This window comes from Callithrix jacchus, chromosome 4 (genome assembly GCF_049354715.1).
Source record: "Callithrix jacchus isolate 240 chromosome 4, calJac240_pri, whole genome shotgun sequence".
Classification (NCBI taxonomy): domain Eukaryota; kingdom Metazoa; phylum Chordata; class Mammalia; order Primates; family Cebidae; genus Callithrix; species Callithrix jacchus.
This window is the reverse complement of record NC_133505.1, coordinates 95,611,220-95,632,095: the sequence shown is the minus strand read 5'-3', so window position 1 is coordinate 95,632,095 and position 20,876 is coordinate 95,611,220. Positions and strand designations below refer to the sequence as shown.

The 20,876-nt window shown below is 42.6% G+C and overlaps 1 protein-coding gene across 28 annotated transcripts in view; it reads right to left on the bottom strand.

The window, feature by feature from the left end:
* Positions 1-20,876, bottom strand: part of ANKRD6 (ankyrin repeat domain 6) — a 199,159-nt gene that overhangs the window by 51,788 nt on the left and 126,495 nt on the right. For 17 of the 28 annotated variants that reach the window (XM_078369787.1, XM_078369785.1, XM_078369811.1 and 14 more), the window contains one exon: positions 10,611-10,873. The exons of 1 other annotated variant lie outside the window; for it this stretch is intronic. In XM_078369787.1, the coding sequence (XP_078225913.1) occupies positions 10,611-10,730 (120 nt within the window). In that variant the 5' untranslated portion in view covers positions 10,731-10,873. Of the gene's footprint in view, positions 1-10,610; positions 10,874-14,772; positions 15,095-20,876 lie in introns of those variants that run through there. 10 more of the 28 variants (XM_035296335.3, XM_035296340.3, XM_035296337.3 and 7 more) reach the window with 1 other exon arrangement.

The window sequence follows — 20,876 nt, the reverse complement described above, 5'->3', positions numbered from 1 at the left end:
TTTTAGTAAGTGAAATAATACAATGAAAAAATATCAGGCTTGATGCAGTGTCTCATGCTTGTGATCCCAGCACTTTGGGAGGCTGAGGCGGGCAGATCGCTTGAGGCCTGGGTAACACGACAAAACCCCATCTCTACCAAAAATACAAAAGTTAGCCAGGTGTGGTGGCACATGCCTGTAACCCCAGCTACTCAGGAGGCTGAGGCAGGAGAATTGTTTGAACCTGGGTAGAAGTTGCAGTGAGCCAAGATTGTGCCACTGTATTCCAGCCTGGGCAAGAGATCAAGACTCTGTCTCAAAACAAAAAACAAAAAACAAAAGCACTAATCATCTTCCCTGCTAGGTAGCCAGTGTTAACAGTCTCATGTGTCCCATGTGGTTCTCTTGGCTCACACAAATACAAGCATACATTTGTGGAAAGGAATAGATTTGCCTCTTTAAACTGAAGTAGATCATATTGTATGGTCTCCATGCTAACTGCCTCTCCTATTGCACTCTGCCCACTCTGCAGAGAACTCTGGGGGGCTCACCCTTTATGAACTAGCTCTTTGAGGCCCTGGGGTTTGTGCTTAATTATCTAAACTCCGATTTCATTACTTGTAGGGAGTGGCAGTTATCAAACATTAATTTTATGAATGAAACTGAATTTTCTTCTTAACCAAACTTGTATCAAACCACCTTTGTCTAGTTCCTTTTGGAGAAGACACAAACTTCAGTAAAACATTCCAAGGACCAGCTTTTTTGTTGTTTTGTTTTTTGTTTTCTGAGACAGGGTCTCTGATGCCCAGGCTGGAGTGCACTGGCACAATCATAGCTTACTGAAGCCTTGACCTCCTGATTCAAGCAATCCTCCCACCTTGGCCTCCTAAGTAACTGGGACTACAGGTGTGCATCACAATAACCAGCTAATTTTGTACTTTCTGTAGAGATGGGGTCTCACTATGTTGCCCAGGGTAACATGCTTCTTAACGATTCTAGAAAAAATTACTCTGCCTGGGGACTCCTAGAGGCTCTCAACTCTAATGCTATGGCCAATTCTTGGCACTAAGGAGCAATGCAGAGGGTTTATCCAGATGACAAAACATCTGCTGGTATTGAGAGAACAAAATTAAGCTGTATGAGAAGGTATTTGACTAAAGCACAAGGGAACTAAGAAGAGTATTTTCATTTATAAAACCAGAGCTTTGCTTGCAAAGAAAAAACATCCCCCTTTTTTTTTGTTTTAATATCAACTATCTCAAGCAGTTGAGAGAAGTTAGGAGGCATAATGAGTCACACCTGGTCATGGATAGGAAGCATAAGCGGAGGGATGTTAAAGACCCAAGACAATAAAGTATGGCTTTGGGCGCTGTGCAACTGGGGCTCCCTCTCATTGATAAAGTGACCTTGGAAAGAGGATCAGGCCTCAGGAGAGGCTTCAGCTTTCAGTGTGGGCACTTAGATTTGAAGTGCCTGTGGATTCTGCACATAAAGATGCCCAGGAAGTCTGGGCATGGTGGCTCATGACTGTAGTCCCTGCTACTTGGGAAGAGAATCACTTGAGTCCAGAAGTTTAGGACCAGCCATGGGGGTTAGGAGACAGGGCAAAGCTGGAGATGGAGACATGGTGACCAGCCTTGAGCTAGAAAAGCCAAGTGGGTGTCCAGGGGGAGAGCAGATGAGCACAAAGGGCCTGAGGAAAGCGAACTTTAGAGGCAGAAAGAGCAAAAGGAGATGGAGAAGGCACCTTGGGGAGGAAAACCAGAAGGCAGAGCTGACAGACTGAAGGGGAGCATCAGGGACAGAAGTGCGGGCAATAGTGTCAAATTTTAGCCTGTCTCACCAAGAACTCAAGCTCCAGTAAGGGCCAAGAGGGCTTTTATTTTCTGTCTTGTTCACTGGCACACAGCTGATGCTCAAAATAAATTGTCTGGAGACTTTGGTGAAAGGAGTAGCAGGAAAATGAAGGGTCACGAGTCTGAGTTATTGCCTCCAAGAATTTGCTTCAGGGATACGTCAGACTTCTCAGCATACCCAGTGTTTTTGTCAGATTACCTGTTCCAGCTGAAAACGTCTTTGTCAATACAATGAAGTACAACTGGTCTAAATATGAAAGTTGTGCAAACAGAAAATCATAGTGCTCAGTGAGCCTTTCTCTTATGAGTTTTAAATTCTTACATTTAGTTCCCACATCAATTCCCAGCTCCTAATCCCACTTGCTCTGATGACATGTCCTGTGTATGACAACCCCACCCTTACTGAGTGGACAACATACTGGAACCACCCACTATGAGCTGAAGTGAAATCCCCAGGATGGAAGAGATGCCCTTATCTGTAGCAGAGAAAATGTGCATGGCAGCCAGAGAATTCCAGTTCTGCACAAACAACATATATATGAAAATGATATGGAAATGTTTTATACAAGTACAATCCCATTATTGGGATATTGCTTTTTCTCTTTAAGTACCTGGGCATACTGAGCTTGCAGTCCATAAAATATTTACAGATTATATCCACAATGTGTCAAGTGCCAAGGAATATGCTCTAGTAAGAAGCAGCCCACAGGAAGTTGACAATCCAAACTTACAAGGCACATAGTTGAAACATAATGGTTACTAGTGTTAGGCTCAAAAAATACCCTAAAATTTTGGAAGACCTCAGGAGCAAAAGTTTTTCTCTGACCTTTTCCTGCCCTCCTGTCTCTGGACCCTCAATTCCTTCCCAGAGCCTAACCACAGAAACTTGAATCCCTCTTGCCCCAAGGCAAGTCATAGAAACCAGAACCCCTTTCCCCAAAGCCAGCCATAAAACTTAAAAATATTACTCTGACCTTCCCTCGCCTCCCCTTTCCGTGTAAAAGCAGGTCATAAAGAAATTATCTGACCTAGCTGACTGTAGGTTTTAAGATTCCATTCCAGAGAGGGTCCTGCCCCATACCCAGAAGGCAGGAATGCTGCTCAGAAGGGCCAGGAAGAATGTAGACAGACTGGCTTTGCTGGGTTAGATCGTACCCTTTTTGTCCAGTCATATTTCTGCATGGCTGTCCACAATGTTTTGAACCTAAGCATAAAAATGGACAATTTCCCCTGTATATTTGGGTCCTCATTCCGAAGGCCCCTGTGTGTACATGTTAAATAAATTGGCATGCGTCTTCTACAATTTATCTGCCATTTGTGAGTTGGTTTTTCAGTGAAACTTCAAGGGCCAAGGATAACTTTCCTCCTTGGCCCCTGTGGGAGCAAGGACTCTTGAAACAGATGGCCAGGTTTCGAATTCCAGTTCTGACACTTTCTAAGGGAAACTTAGGGCAGGTTACCTGATCATTCCTTACCTCAGTTTCCTCGTCTATAAAATGAGGATAATAGAGTCATGGTGAGGTTTGAAATATTTAATTGCTGTAGAGCTCTTACAAGAGTGCCAAATACCTTGCAATTGCTATCAAAGTGTAAGAAATTTACAATCAATAACATTACTCCCCTCATTCAGCATAGATGGGGCCTACTACGTGAGTACTGTGCAAGGCACTGGAAGAGTTAAAAATAACCAATATTTTATGTCCACTTAGATTTTATAACTATGGCAACATATGCTATCACACGTAGTCCTTATGGAAACTCTGCAAGGTTTGTGAGGAAACTGAGACTCCTGACATGATTGGCATAATCTGTGGTTCTGAGGTGGGGATGATTTTGCTCCTCAGGGGATGTCTGTTGATGTCCAGAGACATTTTTGGTTGTCAAAACCCAAGGGAAGGAAGTACTACTGGCACCTATGGCAAGAAGCCAGGGATGCTGCTAAATACCCTATAATGCACAGGACAGCCCCCACAGCACAGAATGATCTGGCCCCAAATGTTGCTGAGGTTGAGCAACCCTGGCCTACATTAATAAGTCATTAATAAGCAGCAGAACAAGCACCTATATCAAGGTCTTTGGATTCCAAATTCAGTGCTTTTCTCCTCTGTCAAACCAAACACAAATCAGTGTAAGAGAGACACTATGACACAGGTCACAGTGATGATGCGGTGGGAGTTCTGAGCACCCACAGAGCAGTATGCAATTATGAAGGACACAGAGTGCATGGAGAACAAGGTTCTATCAATTGGGAGGAGAGCAAGTTCCACGCAGGGTACCATTCACTGGGTGGACTTCATCTTGGTGGTGGCTCCTGAGCTAAGCCCTGAATGTCCAGGTCTTCAAGGGGCAGAGTGGATGCAAAAGACCTTTCAGAAGGCAGTTGTAAGAAACACTATAAGCTGAGTTTCCCAACAGCAACAGTATAAGCTCAAAGATGAGGCCCTGCCTGTGAAGTTCTTAGGAAAAATAATTCTCTATACCAAATTGTCACTTAAGCAAGAGGGTAGAATAAGATTTTTCAGACACACAGACTCTCAAAAGGTTCATGTCCATATTCCCTTTCTTAGGAAGATATCAAAAAATGTGCACTATCAAAGTCAAAGTGACATGGGTTCCAGCAAACAGAGGATCTAATACAGGGGAGAGGTGAAAGGACATCTCAGGATGACTGTTCAGAACTAGAGCAACCCAGATCAATCAGAAGGAAGGATAAATGACTCCAGAGGGGATATCCCCAGGAAAAGACTTGGGCTGATGAATATGTAATAAGCTTACTCATGGAAAACTGCATTAAGAACTGTTTTACAGAGTTATTGGATACTAGAGGAAACATTTACCAATAAGTTTAAATCAAATTAAACAAGTGAAAAAATTAGGGTAACTATGAACTCCAGGAAAAATAATAAGCTATATATATATATTTTTAATGTAATCATTCTTGGCTAACCAGTGAGCAGCATTTACATAGTCACAATAGCTATAGGCCTGATTTTAAAATTGTAATATTTTGGGAGGCTGAGGCAGTAGGATTGCTTGAAGTCCAGGAGGTTGCTCATTATTATCAGCTAGGCACGGTGGCACATGCCTGTAGTCCCAGCTACTTGGAAGGCTGAGACAGGAGGACTGCTTGAGCCAGGAGGTTAAGGCTGTAGTGAGTCATGGTCGTGCCACTGTACTCCAGCCTGGGCAACGAAGCAAGACCCTGTCTCAAAAAAAAAAAAAAATTACGATATATAGTCACAACAATTTTGAAAAGAACAAAGCTGAAGGGCTCACACATTCTGATTTCAAAACACATTAAAAGCTACAGTAATCAAAACAGTGTGGTATTAGAATAAAGACATATAAACCTGTGAAACAGAATAGAAAGCTAGAAATAAACCTTCATGTATATGGTCAAATGATCTTCAGCAAAGATGCCAAGACCACTCAATAAGAAAAGGATAGCCTCCTCAACAAATGGTGTTGGGAAAGCCCGATATCCACATGCAAAAAAATAAAGATGGACCCTTACCTTACACTATATAACAAAATTAACTCAAAATGGAATAAAAACCTAAACATAAGATCTAAAGCTATAAAGCTTCTAGAAGAAAGGGGAAAATCTTCATGACTTTGGATCTGGCAATGATTTCTTGGCTATGACAATAAAAGCACAGGTAATAAAAGTAAAAATAGACAAATGGCCATCAAGCTTGAAAACGTGTGCATCAAAGAACACAATTAGCAGAGTAAAGAGACAAGCTACAAACAATGAGATACCACTGTACAGCTATTAGAATGGTCAAAATCCAGAACACTGAAACACAAAATGCTGGTGACAATGTGGAGCAATAGGAAGTCTCATTCATTGCTGAAGGGATGCAGCAGTTTCTTGCAAAACAAAACATACTCTTGCCACACGATCCAGCAGTTGCACTCCTTGGTATCTAATGAAAAAAGTTGAAAATGTATGTCCACACAAAAAACTGCACATCAATGTTTATAGCAGCTTTACTCATAATTACCAAAACTTGGAAGCAACCAAGCTGTCCTTCAGTAGGTGAATGCTTCCAAAACTGTAGTATATCCAAGCAATGGAAGATTTTTCAGTCCTAAAAGGAAATCAACTATCAAGCCATGAAAACACATGGAAGAAACTTAAACACATATTACTAAGTGAAAGAAGCCAATATAAAAAGGCTACATATTGTATGATTCCAACAATATGACATTCTGAAAAAGGCAAAATTACAGAGACAAGAAGATCCAGTGGTTGTCAGGGATTGGGGTGGGAGGAGGGAAGGGGATAAATAGGTGAAGCACAGAGGAACTTTAGGGCAGTAAAAATAATCTAAATGACACCATATTGGTGGATGTATGTTATTATACATTCTTCCAAATCCACAGAGTGTACAAGAATGAGCAGTAATATAAATTATGGACTTTGGGTATTAATAATGCATTAGCATAAGCCCATCGGTTGTAACAAATGTATCACTCTGGTGGGGGATGTTGATAATGGGGTAGGTTATACATGTTTAGGGGTAGGAGATACATGGAAAATCTCTGTGCCTTTCTCTCAATTTTGCTGTGAATCTAAAACTGCTCTCAAAAAGTATTCTTAAAGGCAACCATAGAATGAGAAAAAAATGTTACAAATCAAATATATGATAAAGGATTAATATCTATAATATACAAAGAACTTACAACTCAACACCAAAAAATATCAAATAATCAGATTTAAAAATTGGCAAAGAACTTGAATAGACATTCCTCCAAAGATGATATACAAATGGCAGACAAGCATATAAAAAGACGTTTAACATCACTAATGATCAGAGACATGCAAATCAAAACCACAGTGAGATACCACCTCACACGCATTAGGGAGGTCGGTAAAAACACAAGATAAGTATTGGCAAGGATGTGAAAAAAATGGGAACCCTTGTGCACTGTTGGTAGCATTGTAAAATGGTGCAACAGCCATGGAATGCAAAGTTACCCAAAACTTTAAAAACAGACTACCATATTTCACTTCTAAGTATATAATCAAAATATATGAAAGCAAGGACTCAAACCCCCATGTACACCTACGTTCATACAGCATTATTCACAATAGCCAAAAGGTGGTAGCAACCCAAGTGTTCATCAGTGGAAGAAGGGATAAACCAGATGTGGTATACACATAAAATGAATTATTATTCAGCCTTAACAAAGAGTGAAATTCTGGTACATGCTACAACATGAGTGAACCTTGAAAACATGCTAAGTGAAACAAGCTAATCGCAAAAGGGCACTATGGTATGATTCCACTTATTTGAGGTACGACTAACAGTCAGATTCAGAGACAGGAAGTAGAATGGTGGGTACCAGGGTCTGGGAGAAAGAAATTAGAAGTTAGTGTTTAATGGGTATACAGTTTCAGTTGGGGAAGATGAAAAATTCCTGAAGATGGATGGTGGTGATGGTTGCCCAACGATGTGAATGTACTTAATACCACTGAACTATACATTTAAAAGTGGTTGAAGTTGTAAATTTAATATATATATTTTTACCACAATAAATAAATTTTAAAAACATAAAAGAGAGGCTGGGCATGGTGGCTTATGGCTGTAAATCCAACACTTTGGGAGGCTGAGGAGGGAGGATCACTTGAGCCCAGGAGTTTGAGAACAGCCTGGGCAACATAGGGAGACCCTGTATTAACAATTTGCATGTCTGTAGTCCCTGCTTACAGGGAGCTGAGACGGGAAGACTGCTTGAGCCTAAGAGGTGGAGGCTACAGTGAGCCAAGTTCATGCAACTGCATTCCAGCCTGGGTGACAGAGGGGAGCATATCTTAAAAATAAATAAATTAATTAAAAAACTATATACACACACATATATATAGAGAGAGAGACACACACACACATATGAGTATAACATATATAATATATTAAATGTGACTTCATTACAAAAATTAAACTGATGAATCAGGTGGTAGAACATACATACTCATTGGAAATATGGAGAGAAATACCAGAAAAAAAAACATCTAGAAGGTTGAAAGTTGTTTCTTCGGAGTGTAAATGTGAATCGGCTAAGGGATCACTGTATTTATTAAAAACCTTTAGCAGTATTTGAACTAATAGTTTTAAAATGTTGGGCATGTGAAACTTTAATAATGATAACTATAAAAAGGCAAATAATGGAGAAAAGACAGACAAGCACTGGTGAGAATGTAGAGAAACTGAAATCTTCATACATTGCTCGTGGAATGTAAAATGGTACAGGTATTCTGGAAAATAGCTTGGCAGTTTCTTAATGTGTTAAACAGATTTGCCATATGACAATTCCACTCCTAGGAATATACTGCAATTCCACTCCTAGGAATATGCTCTAGAGAACTGAAAACATATTTCTGACATAAAAACTTGTGTATCAATTTTCACAAAAGCATTATTAATAATGGTCCCAAACTGGAATCAACCCCAAATGTCCATCAGCTAATAAAGAAATAAACAGAATACGGTATATATATATATACAATGGATTATTAATCAGCCATGAAAAGGAATGAAGTATTAATATTTGCTACAACAGAGATGAACCTTGAAAACTTTATGCTAACTGAGAGAAGTCAGACACAAAAAACTGTATACCACATGATTCTATTTATATAAAATGCCTAGAAAAGGTAAGTTTATAGAGATAAAAAGTAGATTCATGGTTGCCAGGAGCTGGTGGGAATAGGGAGTGACAGCTAATGGGTATGATGATTTTTATTGGGAGCTGGGCACAGTGGCTCACACCTGTAACCCCAGCACTTTGGGAGGCCGAGGCAAGTGGATCACCTGAGGTCAGGAGTTCAAGACCAGTCTGGCCAACATGGTGAAACCCTATTTCTACTCAAAATACAAAAATTAGGCAGGTGTGGTGTTATGTGCCTGTAGTCCCAGCTACAGGGGAGGCTGAGGCACAAGAATCGCTTAAACCTGGGAGGTGGAGGTTGCAGTGAGCTGAGATTGTGCCACTGTATTCCTGCCTGAGCAACAGGCAGAGTGAAAGACTGTCTCGAAAAAAAATTTTTATTGTGATGATAGGAATGTTCTAATATTTGAACCTGCTTGTGTTAATCTGCTTAGGCTGCCAGAACAACAGAGATTTATTTCTCAGTTCTGGAGGCTGGGAAATGTGAGTTCAGGGTATCCGCATGGTCAGGTTCTGGAGAGGGCCCTTTTCCTAGCTTGCTGATGACCACCTTCTCACTGTGTCCTCACATAGTAGGGAGGGGGAGAGCAGACCCCGGTGTCTCTTCTTATACCGAAACTAATTTCATCACAAGGGTCCCACTCTCGTGACCCCATTTAAACTTAATTACCTCCCAAAGGCCCTATCTCTAAATACCACTAGGGCTTAGGGTTGAAACAAACAAATATGGGGGAGAAACAATTCAGTGCATAGCAGTGGTGATGTAAATACACTAGAAATTATTAAATTGTAAAATTAAAATAGGTGAATTTAATGTACATAAATCAAACCTTAATAAAGCTGTTGTCTATCTAGAAGAAAACTTGCAGACTATGCACTAAGTCCATTAAATAAGTTATTGTTATTACAACAGTCCTGAAAAGCTGACATTATCTCTCTTTTACAGATAAGAAACTGAAGCTGAAAGAAGTTGAGCAACTTGCACAACTAGCAAACAAAGCAGAGTTAAAATCTGTGAGTATGTGCCCTAACTACAGAGTTCCGCACTTTCTCCCATTTGTGATTGCCTAAGCCCTGAAAAGTGCTATGGATAGATCACGAGAGTTCTGAGTTAAGGCTCCTTTCACCCTCAGTTCAGACAATCCAACCACCATTTATGTGCAGACAGCTGTTCAACTCCATGGGGAACCTACAAGTAGCTCAAGACCTCCCTGGAGGCCGGCATGGAATGTGAAGACTGCATGTAAGTAACCATGAAAATAAGAGCTGGCCAATATGCCACAGGAGGTCAGAAGTTAACAGATAATCCTACTTGAAAATAAACTTTGCCCCTCTCCACAGCTCTTACTGGGAAGGTCTGGAGGGTGGGCTTTGGAGCCAGATTCTGGGTACCAGTTGCATTTCCACCACTCAGTGGCTGAGGGACCTCATCTCCAAAGCAGAGACGAGAAGAGAATCCTTATTGAGCCTGTAGAGTGCTTACAGCAATACTAGGGCTCAATAAGTGCTTGCTATCAGTGTTACTTTGCCAGTGTATTTAAACTCTCCATCTAGCTGCACAGAGTTTGCCTTTTCTTGGCTTTGCTACAAAACTGCCTTTGGCAAGTATGGTCTCTCATCTTAAGCAATGCCCTCCAAAGCTTACCACACATCTTCACTGACCCACATGAAATCAAAGTCTACAGAAGTTGTAGCAGTCATCTGGTCTAGGCCATCATGATACAGATGGGGACAATGAGACTCTGCACAGTGGAGGGGCTGTGCACAAGCTGGTCCACCTCCCCAGGCCTATCTAACGTGATTATTGCACACTCTGTCCAGTGTCCCAACTTATCCCAAGAGATCTCCTGCCCATTTGGCTAAAGAAATAGGTGAGAAAAGCCACAGTGATTTTAAAGACCGTCAAATGCTAATTACAAGTCGCTCCACTTGAAAGATGGCAATGAAAGCATTCTTACTAATTCTCCTTCTCCCTAAACCTCATCACTGGAAGAAAAACCAATTCTTTGAAAGCTGCGAACCAAACACAGCAGTTTTTCGGACAATGGTTAAGAAGTAGGCCAGTTCCCAGGGAATGGCTACAGCGTATTTTTCTGTTGTTACCTTGGTAACCGCTACCTTGGCGCCCTTGTTGATGAGCTGAACCACATTCTCTGTTTGGCCTTTGTAAGCAGCTATGAGAAGGCGTTCTGAAAGTGCAGCGACCGCATCTTGCTGGCTCATGAATTAGGAAAGAAAGGTTTTCAGGGAGGCGATAGACAAGTTCCTTCAGCTCAACACGAAGTCACTGGCCTGGGCTGGCACCCACGGGTAAAGATGTTCACAATCATCAGAAGATGTCTTTATGAATATGCCATCTTCAGAACCTAGGGGTTACAAAACAAAGCTGCCATCAGGGCCACTTGACACACAAGGGACAGGTCACACCTCTTCTTTCTGATTTTAAGGCATTCTGCTGCTTGCTTGTTGTAGGAGGGGAGCTGTGGGAGGCAAGACACACAGGAAGCTCACTCCATAGCAAAGCCCCTGAACAGAACTTCCAGAAGGCAGCAGAATACGCCAACCTCCCTCCCTTCCTTCTTCCCCTATTAGGGACATCCTCCGGAAGAGTACGGCCAGAACTGCAAGGTTTGCTCTGTTTTTCTCCCAGGGAGCGGAGGCCTGGTATAATCCCCTAAGCACCACCTGGTTTATACACTGCCTTTGGCAGGGAACTGTACTGTATGTGATCACCACAGGCCCCCTGGCTGGGTTTTGTGGGTCCACTATGGCTAACACACTGCTTCCCCAGTGGGTCAGCGGCCTGTGGAACACACCCCACAGAGACCCTGCTGAGTGTGTTCTCTCTTTGGGGTTTTCTCCCAGCATTTACTGCAGTTCTCTCCCTTCATCCTTTTCTCACTGTAAATACTGTAGTTCTCCAGTTCTGAAACAGATGGAGAGCTGGGCACAGGCCCGGACTGATTTCTGGTTCCAAGTGGCTGAAACAATCCACCTTGGGGACAACACAGATGCTAAACACTGACAGTGGCCCTGCCAATGTAGGAGGCTGGTCATGTTGCTTTCTTGCTAACAGGAGGAAAAGAAATGGCCTCCAAAACCACCTATGGAGCACTAAAGCCCTGTCACAGAGCAGTGGTCTGGAGGGTGGTAACTACTAGTAAACTGAATTCTTCCTACCACATGGTAAAATGAATAGAATTTTAAAGACTGGGACTCCCCCCACTATACCTGGGCCACCATTAAACCCAACCAAAGCCATTGGTAATTATTTCAAGGGTGAAGGGTTCTTTGGGCTGAAGAAGGAATACTTAAATGTCTAATCCATTCCTGCTAGAACAGCAAGGAAGTGAGGGCTTCTTTGTATTTTAAAAGACACTTATTAAAAATACTAGTATATACAAATGGAAAGAAAATGCTGTAACAGAGATACCACTCTTCAACCCAAACCCTACCACGCATCCTAATTTTGAAGGTCTGGAAGATGCAGCCATCCTTTTTATCTGTTCCCAGGCACACTCAAATGTCCTTTCAGTCTCTAAAGATTAAGGAATTGGCCATGATATGGCTGGAAAGCCCTGGACCATATCCCATTCTAACTCGTTAACGATGGCATTCAGGCAGGTTGTTTGGCCAACCACTCTGGGAGGCTTGGGGTTAAATGCCCACGTGTAAAACAGAATAACATTTATCTCCCAGGACTGTGGTGAGTATTAACGAGGGTATTTTATTATGTGAAAGTGTGGGCCAGATGTGAATCATATAACCTCAGAAAGATAATTTTTGCCCCATACTCTGGTGAATTATCAAACTTTCTCATCGTTCTCCATCTGTTGCTCAAAATGCAGGGCAAGAATAGCAGGGAAATAGAGAGGAACCCTCACAAACCCATCCTGCTCCTACTCACTGGGTCATTAGAAGCACAACAAATCTGGAAAAGGGTCTGCTCTAAAGCCGCTTGATGAGTCACAGTCAGAGAACCCTGGGATATGCCAGAAGTAGAATGAGCCCAAAAAAAAAAAAAAAAAGGAATAAATTTGAGACTCAAAACACGGAAAGAAATGGAATTAGAAATGCCTTTGAAAATTCTCATGGTTGCCCTGAACACCTACAGTCTGGGCTTTGTGTTTCCCAGACCGTTACAATATTTGCAAGTGGTTTGTTTTTATAAACCTAGGTGCGCTGTCTGTTTTCATTTAGGTAACCTGTGGTACATTCAAACCAATTATACTGAGCTTCTGCTCTGCTTGCCCAAATATTACAAAATCACTCCAGGCCCAAATGGCAGGAAAATACAGAGGATTAGCCATGACTTCTGAAATGATTTCCCTCCACAACCACACCCTCCCCCTTATCTACCCATTTGTTATCTCTAGACAGTAGACCCAACAGCCCCCTTCCATTCTAGAACATTTCTTGCAATGGGCATTTGAATGTCTACAGTACAACAGTCCGGTTCATACAAATATTATCATGGCTACAATTCTACTCATTCTCCTCCACGGCTTAGCCCCTGAGGATAGAAGTTTCTTTGCTGCAACCTCAGTACAGCCCATCAGTTGAGGTCACAAGCTCCACACCAGCAGTGCTGTGCAGCCTCCTCAGCAATGGATACAGGGGTCCGGCCGGCCCATAGTAAATTGATAGCCACTCCCCACCCTCCAGTCCCATGCAATGAATTCAGTCTCCCGGATACTGACACTGAGGTACACTTAGGCCATAGCTGCAGGCTATTGAGATAGCCTTGTTTAGATAATTACCAGTCCTTTGGAAGAACAGCCCACAATTATTTTTCTTTTTGTTTGGTTAAAGATAGAAAAATACTACAGTGGTGAGAGAACATTGGACAAGCAGAAACATCCTTCTATTTTTTGCTTTTCAGTTATAGCTACTTAAGAATGTGCCTCACTGTCACCCCATCCCTTCCACTACAGATGGCCAAGGCACCCCCAGCAGCCTCCAGAATGGGTCCCTCACGCAGGATTTTGGATACTCCCCCTACCAGAGTCACATAGAAAACTGCCTGCAAGATCAAGAACAGAGACCCAGCTTTCCAATTCCTAGTCTGTTGCCAACACCATCCCTATGCCCTTGGACAGCTCATTTTCAATTTAAGCCCAGTAATTGCCTCCTTACTAGGACTGCCAGCCTTCACCTGTAGGTGCATTTACACACAGTGTGGGTGGGAGGGTATCAAACAAGGGTCTTCTTTTCTACTTCCTTTCTGCTTCTTCCTGCATCTTCAGCCTTGGGTGTGGGTGCAGGCCCAGAGGAGACACCACCTTTCTCCCTGTCTCCTGGTCACTGTTCCTAAATCCCAAATCCTTACCTCTCATTTACAATAATGATCCCCATCTCTTAGAGTGAGAAGACACTCCGCTTCTCATCTGATGCTTTGACCTGACAAATCAGACCAGACAGAGGTGTGGTGTTTCAGGGGGACAGTTTAAGAAGGGATGGGGGAACCCCTGACAATAAATTGGGAGTGGGAAGGGAACAGAGGGGTGAAACCAGTCTGCCATCAATGAGTTAAACTACACTGCCAACCTATTGGCTACCTCGGCTGTAGCAGTTCATCCCCTCCTTACATCTGAGCCTCCTTTCCAACTAGATCAGCTATCATTCAAGATACTTCCCATTGCTGGCAGTGAGAAATTTACTCTGCCCCAAGCCTATCAATTATATCCCTCTTTGTCACAATGCTCATTTTTCACAGCATTCTAGAGGAAAACCTTAAATGCAAACATGCTGCCCATTCTTTAAGCAAAAAAGAAAATATATACCTGAGCATAAGTATGCAATGCACATCCTGAATCTAGGTACAGGAATTTAGCTTCTTAAGATTTCCCTCCTTTCTCCCAGCCCACTGCCCCATTTTTGTTGCTCTCTAATTTGCCAATTCTTTTGTCTCTCATTACAAATACCAGAGGGTCACACAGCTCCTTGGTCTGTGATGCAATCGGTTTTCTTTCTACAGAAAAAGGTCTATGAGGCTTGCTTTTGCTGTTTTCTTGGGGCTTTACAACAAATTCTCCTGTACTTTGGAGAATTTGTCAGTATCCTAAAACCACTACATTTTGTCTCCCAAAAGGCAAAATATTCTAGAAGAGATCTGCAAATAAAAGTCCCAACCTGGCATTATGTTCAACCCACCCAGAGATGGCCCACAGGCATCCAGGAACCAGTGGTTATGGAGCGCCATCAGCTATAACAACTAGCTTTGTTCTTACTGCTCCAAACCTTTTGTTGAAGAGATGGTACTCACATCCGAGGGGCTGTCCTCTCTGTTCTACATCGTGTTCAGTTTCTGGATAACTGTGGTCAATTCTTTCCTGGAGAGATCATTCGCTTCCTAAGGCTGTCATTCCCAGCAAATCTGCAGTGATTTACGTTACAATATTCGCTGCCTTTTCCCTTTAGCCTCCTCTGCCGATGCTGGCCAAATCATATCTAAAAGCTTATTAAGATATCCATTCAGCTTGCAATGTTTTGTGGCTTGTTAGTCTGCTCGTCACAGCTTCTGAAAGTCTTGTGTCTGCAGATTTTGATGGACTGCTCCCTCCTGCCAGCAGAGGACCTGTAACACTGCCCCGATTGAAGTCAGGGAACAATTCACAGATCAGAGGAACATTTCTGAATGACGCTCAGATGACAGAGAAACGAAGTTTGCATTCTTTCAGCAGTAATGCAAGAAAAGATGAATGTGAGTGTTGTAAGGGAGGGAGGAATGCAGAAAGGGTTGAAATCTATAACAAACTGCCTCCGAGATAACAGAAAAATGCTTGCTTTGTGGAAGCAGCAGAGTCCAGACACTCCACCCTCCTCGGCAGAGAGTTCCAGCACAATGACTGCAGCAGCACAGGAGACAAGGGTCTGGCTGAGCAGCTGTTCCTGGCGTTTGTCTCACAAATGCTCCTCTGAACAGTCTCTGCAGGGAAGGGGGAAGGGAGTAAACAGAGAGCAGAGCCCCTTCAGAAGCTGTTCTGAGTTCTGTCGACTGCCCTAAACTGCAAGCGTGTGCTCCAGCCCACTTGTTGAGGCAACAGAAATCCAACTCCCACCTGGAGAGATCATAGAAAGGAGAGGGCTTTCATTTTGACTTGAGTCAATATCCCCACATTTTCCTCTTTGTTTCTAAAGATAGAATTGTTGGTCCCAGAGATGGAAAAATAACTCTACTCTGTCAGCACAAACACTCTTACCACCTGCCATCCTAAAGCCTTGTCCTACTTCTCTGAGGGTAATTGGGCAATGGAATGGACTGCAATCCTGCTTTGGTCATCATTTGGCTTACACCAACGGCAGGAGAATAGCCGGAGACTCTGGCGGGTGCATTGCAAAGAGGCTGAATCCCACTGGGGAAACAAATTGCCAGCAGAATAGCACAAGCTTCCAAAAAAAAACAAAAACCCCACAACACTCTTACTCGTTTATCCAAGAGCAATCACTACTGGGTTACTGTGATCTCTACTGGGGGACGAGTGATGCTGCAACAGAGAGGAATGTGACTCAATCCCTACTTTAAAGAAACTCATCATCTGGCCACTGAAAAGCCACGATCAGTGCCCAAAAGTCCAGTTGCCAGAAGATACGTGTAAACTGAGTGGGACAGAATAGAACAAGGAGTGGTTCATTTTCTCACAGCTTCCAGGACACTTCCTCCTCCTGAGAAGATCTAATGACACAGGTAGGGCCCTTAACACAGTACCACCCATGAGGTCACTCAGCACTGACTGCTCACAGAACCTGCTGCCCACCAGGACCATGTGCAAAAGAAGAGAAATGATAGCATGGACATGCTCCGCTTTAGCAAGCCCTTGACTCATTACATACACCCCACTGTCGCAAAGGAACAAGTATGTTTATTTCTTGAACCATTTAAAGTACAATAACTCTCTTCTTTTAACTGTGATAGTCACTGAATCTTTGAAATAACCACCTCTGCAGGAGGCATAGAGCCTGCTGCAGGGAAAGCTGAGTGACATCCGAATATTATTCAGGAAACCTGTGACATGCCCTACCAAGAAAAGCTGATTATAGATGTAAACATCATATAGAAGGAATAAGCACATATCACTGAATAAAGATGTGACTGCAGAAGGCTTGAGAGGTAGAGACCTCCCCTTTTTATGGAGGACAATAACTTATGACTGACCAGCACTGCTAGACCACATAAACTCCTGCTATGAACTGAATTGTGTCCTCCCCTCCAGGCGCCCATTCATATGTTGAAGCCCTAACCCCCCAGTATGACTATATTTGGAAATAGGATATAACTAAGGTGAATTTGGTCATAAAGGTGGGTCCCTGATCTGATAGAATTAGTGCATTCATGCTTGCACATGTTCTCTGAGTGTGCACACTCAGAAGAACAGCCACATGAGGACAAAACGGCCATCTGCGAGCCAAATAAACAGCCCTCACCAGAAACTGAACCCTGCTGGACTTTGATTTGGGACTTCTATCCACTAGAACTGGGAGAAAATAAATTTCTGCTGTTTAAGCCACCCAGTGTGTGGTATTTTCATATGGTAGCTCAAGCAGACTAAGACACAGCATAACTGCGTTACTGGCTCAAGGTTGGTCTCCCTGGTTATATGAACTCCTTGTGGCAGGAACTCCATTTTGGTCATCTTGTATCCCCAGAGCCTACCATGGAGCCAGGAACACAGTTGTCCTTTAATGTCCTTTCAACAAAGGACAGAAAAAACAATAACCAATTTATTTTTAGTCATCAGTTGGTCTTCAGGAGCCTGTGGTCCCTTAAGAAATATATGAGGTACTTAGCTAGTCACCCCAGCCCTGCCACTTACTTTGGGCAAGTTTCTTTTTCCTTTCCAAATAGATGAGGCAGGCTATGGCTCCAGACCCTCCAGGAGATAACAGAGAAGGGATGTAGTCATTCTCCTCTCTCCCTTCCTCCTCAAAACAGAGGATTACAGTTTCTGGGGCCAGAAGGTTTACCACTCCAGACGTAGCCCTTATTCAGTGAGACACGTCTATCAGCACCACAGCCTCTCTAGGAATTTTCTTCTCAATACCTTCAACCCCTGTTAGGTAAAGACCCAAATGCTAAAGACAAATCAAAATCATCAACACAGCATCACAATAAAAGCAATTATATGTACTCATATCTCAATTTCCACTCACTCCTTAAATCTGCTCTGATCTGGCTTTTCTGTCCACAGTTTTTCCACTGAAACCTTTTTTGTTATTTATTTTGTGGTGTACCATGCATTTACTGAAGAGATGGGCACAAGGAACTGTGGAAACTGGGAGAGGGATCATTCTTGCTTGCTGTGCTGGGGTGAAAGGAGGTCAGGAAGGTTTTCACAGAGAAGGTAGTGTATTAGAGGAGGTGGGACTTGATTAGGTTAGAAGGGGAAAAGACACAGGCAGAGGAAACAGCAAGAGCAAAAAGGCAGAATGGTCTGAAAATGTGTGTCATGAGTAGAAAAGAAAGGCAAAGAGACAATTGCAGCTGGAGCTTGTAACACACGGCAATGACCAGCAATGGTGCTGGAAAATGAGGTGGCAGGCAGGCAGCAAAAAATGTTCACATCATACTAAAGAACTTGAACTGTATCTTGTGATGGGGAGCCCTAGGAGTCAGTAAGCAGAAGAGTGGCTAGTCATATTTTTGCTTACTTGTAACACAAGCTTACAGAATTAATTATAATTACGGTTTCATGCTACACTCTCAAGATTGTATATGCATGGCTTTCTCTTTCCTCCTGCCCTTTTTCCTCCTTCATTTATTTCTATTCTGTCCTTTCCTCTTTCCTTTTTTTAAATCTTTGTTGATAGACTTTTTTTTTTTTTAAGACAGAGTCTTACTTTGTCACCCAGGCTGCTGGAGTGCAATGGCATGGCTTGCTGCAACCTCTGCCTCCCGGGTTCAAGTGATTCTCCTGCCTCAGCCTCCCAAGTAGCTGGGACTACAGGCACGTGCCACCACACCTGGCTAATTTTTGTATTTTTAGTAGAGACGGAGTAACACTATATTGGCCAAGCTGGTATTAAACCTTGTGATCCGTCCACCTTGGCCTCCCAAAGTGCTGAGATTACAGGTGTGAGCCACTGTGCTCGGCCAAATAGACTATTTTTTAGAACGATTTTAAGTTTACAGAAAAACTGGGCAGAAAGTTCAGAGTTCCCAAATAGCCCTTTGCCCACCTCCACCCCTTACAGTTTTCCCTTTTAGTAACATTCTTGTATTACTGTGATACATCTGTTACAATTGATGAGTCAAATATTGATACAGTATTATTAACTAGAGTCTGTAGTTTATATTAGGGTTCACTCTGTGTTTTACAGTTCCATGGGTTTTGACAAACACATAATACCATGCATCTACATTAAAGTACCACACAGAGTAGTTTCACTGCCCTAAAACTCCCCTGTGCTCTGCCTATTCATCCCTCTCTTGCCCCAAAGCTCCTGGCAATCACCGATCTTTTCACTCCACAGTTTTGCTTTTTCTGTAATTCCATATGGCTGGAATCATACAATGTATAGCTTTTTCAGACAGGCTTATTTCCCCTAGTAATATGCATTTAAGGTTCCTCTGTGCCTTTTCATGGCTCATGTCCTTCTGGTACTGAATAATATTCCATTGTATACCATAATATTCCATTGTACCACAACTTACTTTTCCATTCATCTGTTGAAGGACATTTTGGTTCCTTCTAGGCTTCAGCAATTACAAATAAAAATGCTGTAAACATTCATGTGTGGGTTTGTGTGGACATATGTTCCATCTCATTTGCATAAATACCAAGGAGTACAATTGCTGGGTAATATGGCAGCACAGTGTTCAGCTTTATAAGAAATGTCTTCTAACACAGCAGTCTTCAACCTTTTTGGCACCAAGGACTGGTTTCATGGAAGACAGTTTTTCCACAAATCTGGCAGTGGAGAGGATGGTTTCGGGATGATCCAAGCACATTACATTTATGGTGCACTTTATTTCTATTATTACATCGCAATACATGATGAAATAATTATACAACTCACCATAATGTAGAATCAGTGGGATCCCTGAGCTTGTTTTCCTGCAACTAGATGGTCCCATGTGGGGGTGGAAGGAGACAGTGACAGATCATCAGGTATTAGATTCTCATAAGGAGTGTATAACCTAGATCCCTTGCATGCGCAGTTCACAATAGGGTTCACACATCAATGAGAATCTAACGTTGTCACTGATCTGACAGGAGGCAGAGCTCAGGCAGTAATGCGAGTGATGAGGAGCAGCTGTAAATACAGATGAAGCTTCAACTGCTTTCCTGCTGCTCACCTCCTGCTGTGCAGCATGGTTCCTAACAGGCCACGTACCAGTACTGGTCCATAGTCTGGGAGTTAGGGACCCCTATTCTAACATGTCTGCAACATGTTATACTCCCACTGGCTGGTTTTACATTGACCTAATTGCCAAATACAATAGTAACTTTTTGACACTTCCTTTACCTGATTTCTCTGTTGCATTGGGCCCTGTTACCATCCCTCTCTCAAAATTCCTCCTTCTTGGTTGCTGTTAGCCATTCTCTTCACGTTCTCCTAACCATCCCTTGGACGATTCCTTTCTTCCACTGAATGCTTCTTTCACTGATACCTTAAATGTTGCAGGTCCTTGAGGTATTTGGGCATCTTCTCTGCTCATTTTCTTCTCTAGATCTCAGTGCTCCCCCTCCCTGCTGCTCACGTGCTCCTCTGCTGCCTAGATACAGATTCCTCCAAGTCTACTTCTTTACCCTGGATCACGTTCTCTGAAGCTCTATATATAAACACCCAACCACCTACCAGACCTCTTCCTTGAATGTCCCCTATCAACATGTGCACAACCAAATCACCATCCTTCCTCCCAAACCTGTTCCCTTTCCTGTGTCCTCACGTTGGTGAGGGGTTCCATCTTTCATCTAGCTACCTATTTCCCTAATCTAGAACATTCCTCCCATTTATTTCCATCCTCTTCCCCCTACCCCACATTCACTAAACCACCAAATCATCCTGATTTGAGACAGTAAAGGCATAGAAACTAAAAATACAAGCTTTGAAGTCAGACTGCCTGGGCTTAAATCCCAGCTCTGCCACTTACTTTGGGCAAATTTCTTAATGACTCTGAGTCTGTTTCTTCATGTGTAAAATAGAAAGGGTAACAGTTCCTACCTCATTGGGTTGTTGCAAAGACTTAATGAGATAATGCACATTTTATTCAATGCCCGGCACATAGAAAGTGCTCGATAATATAAGCATGGCTATATGCTTACCGTTTAGATGTTCCATTATCTGTTCCATCTTCTCTAGCTGTACTGCCACTGCCTTAAGTTGTCATCATTTCTTACCTGGGTTATTGCAATAGTCTCTAACTGA